General features: G+C 40.9%; 1 protein-coding gene across 16 annotated transcripts in view; it reads left to right on the plus strand.

The window, feature by feature from the left end:
• The window catches only part of Mia2 (MIA SH3 domain ER export factor 2), a 91,100-nt gene that overhangs the window by 79,662 nt on the left and 5,089 nt on the right, over nucleotides 1-6,349 (plus strand). For all 16 annotated transcript variants that reach the window (XM_029540566.1, XM_029540567.1, XM_029540568.1 and 13 more), the window contains 2 exons: nucleotides 2,274-2,432; nucleotides 5,983-6,099. In XM_029540566.1, the coding sequence (XP_029396426.1) occupies nucleotides 2,274-2,432; nucleotides 5,983-6,099 (276 nt within the window). The remainder of the gene's footprint in view (nucleotides 1-2,273; nucleotides 2,433-5,982; nucleotides 6,100-6,349) is intronic.

Here is a 6,349-nt window from a genome sequence, read left to right on the forward strand (position 1 = left end):
AATATATAAGATATAGCAGTATAACCAGCATAAAATGTGTATTTTATGAAACAAGATCAGAATGTAGAATTTATATATATTTATAATATATTATAAATATTATATATAAATAAACATTTTTTTAATTGTAGAAAATCAAAACATGAAAGTCCCATCCTCCTTTTTGAATCATGAAGGAAGTCAGAAGTGTTGTTTTCTACAGCGTTTTGATGGGGCTTTTTTCAGGAGACCTAACTTTTACTTAGACTTTGAGAGAGAGACTAAGCCAGGATTGTCTGCATTGTTCCCATTCCATCTTGCTTTTTCTGTATTTCCATAGCTACATTAAGTACATGAACTGCTAATGAATGTCTCTAACCATTTATGTAAGTGATTTAACAAACTAAATGTGAAGCAGAAACAAATGAGACTATAAAACAGCACCATTTCACACTGAGTCCACGCATCTCCAGAGTCTCCCAGGCAACAGGTACTTCTGCTAAACCCACACCACTGTACATATTTTACAACCTTGTTCTTTGGAGTTGACTTTAGTCAGTGAGAACACCAGTTTCCCAGGCTCCCAGTGTTCAGTGCCGCAGGTGGAGCAGCCTGGATCCTCTTTGTTATCTCCTTGGCCCTCAGTTTGCTCCTGAATTGGGTGCCAGCCATGGCTCACCTCAGGAAGAGCTTTGCTTGTGTTGGCTGTGAACTGGAAACTTTGAGGAAAGTGACTGTGCCACAAACATGGAGCCCTAGGGGGTTGTAGTGAACACTCCAGAATGGGGGTTTGTTTTGAAGTTTACATGTCTTCAGTAAGCTTTGGGCTTAGGACTGTTGGTCAGTGCCACCACCATATACACTTCAAATTAAAGAAATGTATGTCATGTCATGTTACATGCCTATAGCAACACAACTGAAGCCAGCCACATAGCATATTTGCCATTGCACTTTTGTGATTTCCTGTACAGTGTTATCATATTTCATTAAGAGAAGAATATTCATTAAGACAAAGTCAATTTAACATAGCACACATGGGTAGCAGCTATCTATACCTCAGCATAGTACCTGAGAAATAGGATTTAATTGGCTAAACTAATTCACTGGAAGTTGAATTACATAAGTCAAGGATTGCTTGTAGTCAAATGCATGTTTGAAATTAGAGTAAAACTTACTTTTCCTTTCTCTTCTCCTGTTTCAGTACTTTCCTCTTCTATTTAATTTCTTTTATGTGATAGTATGTTTAGATTATTTGCAAGGTTGTTTACTGTCTATTCAAAAAGCTACAGAAGTTCTTGGTAAGTAACCTGCAGGCTTAAAATCTTGATTTGGAACACATTTCCTATGACCAGTGAAAGGAAAGAGTGGATCTTTCTATTTCCTCTTGGTATCTTGAAATTTGAATTTGAGAGTGAATTGTATATAACTTGTTCTTAAAACCCTTTAAGCTTTTGTATTTTTAGGTTTGCAATGTCTACCTGGTAGTCTCTTGCCCTGTGACTCTGGTCCTCTGGTAGCAAGTGCTGAGGAGAGCCTTTTTGGTCTCTCATGAAGGCCTGTGTGCTTCAGTGGCGATGAGCTCAGCCCAGTGGACTCCTGAGTCTCCTCCCTTTGTAGTCTTCTCATGAACCAATGATGGGGAGCTAGCTAGCAGGAAGATGTGGGGGTTCTCTAGACGGTATAATCATAGTATGTTAGGATTAGAAATTCGGATTATAGCTTGTGGTACAAGTTTTGGCCTCTTAATGTTTGTTAGTGTAGTATACTTCCATAGCAGTTGTCTGAAACTGCTCGGTTGATAGAGTGCTGAGATAGCCTAAGAGCTGGAACAGAGCAAGCCTGAGCTACAGAGCCAGAGTCTCCCTCACTTCTGCCATTTTGCTTACTGTAAGTCTTCACAAGTTCCTTTCTCTGCCTTATTTTTCAGATTTAGTATTTATTTATTTAACCACCGGATGTAATTATAAAGTGCTGATGGTGATAATGCTTAAAGATGCATTTTATAGGCAAGTGTTGTTGGATATTTATTTCCTTATGTATTTTATGCTATGGGAGCGTGTTGGCTAAGCAAATACTTTAATCTCTGAGCTATACATCTAGCTCATAAGCATTTGTACATTGTAAAATTATTTTTCCTGTTTCTTAGAAATGGTTTTGGTAGAATTATAATCTAAATGTATACTAGAGAAGCTTTGTTTGAATTAGTATTTCCTTTAAGAGTGCTTTGATTTTGTTTGACAGTGTCTTTTGTGGCACTTTGTGAGATAAGGTGGATTTGTGGGTTCTTTAATTAGGCTCACGAGGCCCTGAGAACCTTCTGGACCATCAGATGAACACTGAAAGAGGAGAGCCAAGCTATGACAGGTTATCTGATGCTCCCAGAGCACCTTCCGACAGGTCCCTGTCACCTCCGTGGGAACAAGATCGCAGGATGACAGCCCATCTACCACCAGGTGTGTGAAACAACAGTTCCATCTTAAAAATCATGATATATTTTAGAAATAAGAGTAAGTCTTTAAAAAAGAATATTAGGAGGTGACGGTTCACATTAGAAGAAGCTTTTCCCAATTGTTTTTGTTGCTTATAAAAGTAATAATGCTTATTTTTGAAAATCTGAGTAATGTGGGGATGTATACTAAAAAGTGAAAATCTTCATTGTTAGCCAACATTTCTTGCCCAGAATTTAGTTATATATCTTGAGATTTATATATATATATATATATATATATATATATATATATATATATATATATATATATATATATTCATAGTTGTTGAAATTTTCTTGCTGCTGCTGCTTGAACTCTCAGCAATCCTTCTGCGTCCTGAGCAGGTTCTCCTGTCCTTCTTGAGATTCCCCAGACGATACTCTTTGAGGTGACCAGCGTTCTGGCTGGCAGGTGTCTCCTTGTTGGGAGTAAGGGAAGCAGCCACATTCCTGAGACATGGGCAGGACCTGCTTCTACCTTTCAGAGCTCCCAGGCTTGTCTGTAGACAGGGTGCCTCTGTGGATGCCAAGGACGGAGCTGAGCTCCAGGTTCTCAGACTGCAGCTGTGAAGAGCTGACTTGGGGTCCCAGAGGCTGATCTTCCTGCTGCCACTTGTGGCCTGCGCTGAGCCTCTTGCTGCATACACTTTTCAGCTTGTCACAGCTATTTCCTAGAGGTGTCTAAAACTGGTTGTGGCTGGTTGAATTCAGGCTTCTTGATTTATGGTTGACCTTTGTTCTTGGTCCCCTAAGTTAGCTCTGTTCTATGTAGGTTCCCTCTCAAGTCAATGCTCAGCCTTCACCCTCCAAATAATTAGAGAGTAACAGGATAGGATTTCTTCTATCGCTGCCTTCTGCTTAAGAATCTCTCTCTCACCAGAGCCTGCCATTCTGTTTGAGTCCTGTGTACACCGTGGGTCTGTCCTAGTTTACGAAGGCCAATCTCCTCTCACCAGGGATGCCTGGCTAATGGGTGAGGCTTCTGCTTCCCTTACCCCACCAGAGAGCCATGTGACTGGAACCATGTTTGGCTTAGCCTCTTTGGCTTAGTCAGAAAGAGCTGACTCCTGAAAACTATCTTTTGAGTCTCCACACTCATGCCATGGCATATGTACATACATACACACACAGAATAAATGAATGTTTAAAATAATCAGCCACATTTTCTAATTTCTATTACAATTAAACTAAGAGCATATACTATATTGAGACCAATATATTGTTTAATACCTGACACACAGTAGGCCCCAGATTTAAGGAACAGATTGGTTTTGTTCGTGGAGGGTAAAAGGTATATATTTTGTTGAAGAATAAAGTCTGAGTTTCTGATATTTTGAGCAAAACACAAATGTGTTCTCTTGAGACCTGATTAAAGATGCGTTGTTTCAGGTTTCTCCACTTAATTCTTCTAATTAATCCCATGTTTGAAGAAAATGGGGGCATTCTGTTTAGATATAAGGCTCTATTCGCTCTTTGCTAAGATCTGAAAGGTTGTATATGAGTTTTAGGACTTTCCTTAGTCACATCCCCTTACTCTTGGGAGCTCATTAAATACCATTTTCTCCACCGACTTTCATCTAAGTGGTTTCCTTGGCTTTGTGCAGGAGAGATGATTCAGGCTATCTCATGTGGTTATCAGAAGAGGAGTGACATAGCTGAGGCTGAGTTCTAGGACTTCATGTTATGAACCCCTGCCTAGTGAGGCCATTGGCAGTTTGTTGATGTCCATATGATGGTATCTTAGTTAGGTTTCTAGTGCTGTGATGAAACACCATGACCAAAAGCACCTTGGGGAGGAAAGGATTTATTTGGCTTTGTTTTCCACACCATAGTCTATTACTGAAGGAATACTGCCCGGGGGTGGCACTGCCCACAGTGGGCTACACCCACCTCCATTGATCACAGAATTAAGAAAATACCCTGCAGCTTGCCTTTGGTCAGATCTTATGGAAGCATTTTCTTGACTGAGGTTCCCTTCTCTCAGACAACTTTAGCTGTGTCAGGTTGGCATAGACACACAAGGCACACACTGAGAACTGCTTAGCCCACCTGCTTTGTTTGCAGAGACTGGAGTTGCTATCTTCATACCATCCTGAGTAAGTCTGCCATCACCTCTCAAGACTAAAACAGACTCCTTGTTGTTTCTTCCAGACTGCTGAGTTCCACTAGGAATTAAGAGTTTGCCACTCTAGATGACCCTTCTGACTGAAGGAGAGTGGCCACAGGCCCTCATTTTGTAGAGTTCGTGCACGAATGTGTGTGTGCAGATGCCCTTCATCTGAGCTGTGACCTTCTGCTTACCAGTTGAGACGCATCTTCCTTCAGTTTGGAATAAATGCTGTAAATGTAATTTTGGGGGAATTCTCTTTGCCCCTGTGAGTTTATACCCATTTTAGCTCCTGAATAAAAGACATAAAAGGCCTGTTATTTTTTATTAACAAGCTGCAAGCATGAAGCTGGCCAGGCTCTGAGCTGTCTACCCGACTAGGCTGCCACCACCCAGCAGTATGCCCTGTTATACACCCTCTGGCCTTGCCCTGGCTTGCTCTGCTCCAAGTGTGTCCTTGTGGCTGCTCTCTCTTCGAGATCTCATGGCGAACCCCCCAGGTCCATCTCTATTCCTTTTTTTTTCTTTCTTGTGGTCCTTTTCTCCTCTCTGGTCACCTTTGGGACACCCTGACTAGGATCAGAAGTCCCACCCTGTCTCTCCTTCCCAGCTAAGTGGCTGATTAGCTCTTTATCAACCAATTAGAGGCGATAGAAAACAATTTGTATATAACTTTAAGACTTGGCCATGCCATCTTCCTGGACTGCAACCAGATGTCTGGGCATAGAAATCAGCATCGGAATACACAGTGCACAAAACCATCCTCCAACAAAATGCTAAAACAGAAATGCTGAAGTTAGTGAAACTTGGAGCACACATGATGTCTGTAGTGCTTTTTGCTGTTGGTGACAAATGTGACTCTGGTGCTGAATTTCTTACTCTGCTTTTCCTTCTCACTGAGTATCTGCTCAGCATTTTCTTTGACATGAGTTACTGTCCTTCTTTCCTTGAGGCACTATCAATAATTTGAAGGTGAAATGAGTAAGTTCTGTCTCTACAGATTGTAAGCTGTCTTGTTTCAGCATTTCATGTGTAGATTTAACCTACATATACTCAGTAATTGAAATATTCAAATAATTTTTTTTTTCCTTCGAGGCAGGGTTTCTCTGTGTAGCCCTGGCTGTCCTGGAACTCACTGTGTAGACCAGGCTGGCCTCAAACCTAGAAATCCGCCTGCCTCTGCCTCTGCTGGGATTAAAGGCGTACGCCACCACTGCCGGGCTGAAATGTTCAAATTCTAACGTGTCAAAGTATGCAAGGGTAACTTTTCTTAAATTGCTGACTAGAGCTTTCCCATAATATAGGTTCACAGTTTTTGTTTTTAATTTTTGGATGCAGAGGAAATGTCTTAAGTCTGATGTGTAAACATAAGTAATTAATGAAGATATTCTAAAAAAATATTTTCTAGGCCAACCATATTCTGATCCAGCTCTACAGAGGCAAGATAGGTTTTATTCTAATTCTGGTAGACTCTCTGGACCAGCAGAACTCAGAAGTTATAATATGCCCTCTTTGGATAAAGCGGGTAAGAAATACTGTGTGTGTGCTTGCGCGTGTGGGTGAATGTATGCTCGTGTATGATTAAACTGTGATGGTCTAGAGGACTGTGAATTGAACCGAGGCTAATAGAGTGACTACCTCAGAGAGCTCTGAGGGCCAGGATATCTTTCCTGAACTTCCTGTTTGTAGTTCTTACTGTCTTTCTTAAAGGTTTATTTATTTTATATGAGTACACTGTAGCTGTCATCAGATGCACCAGAAGAGGGCATCAGATC

Source organism: Mus pahari, chromosome 7 (genome assembly GCF_900095145.1).
Source record: "Mus pahari chromosome 7, PAHARI_EIJ_v1.1, whole genome shotgun sequence".
NCBI classification, from domain to species: domain Eukaryota; kingdom Metazoa; phylum Chordata; class Mammalia; order Rodentia; family Muridae; genus Mus; species Mus pahari.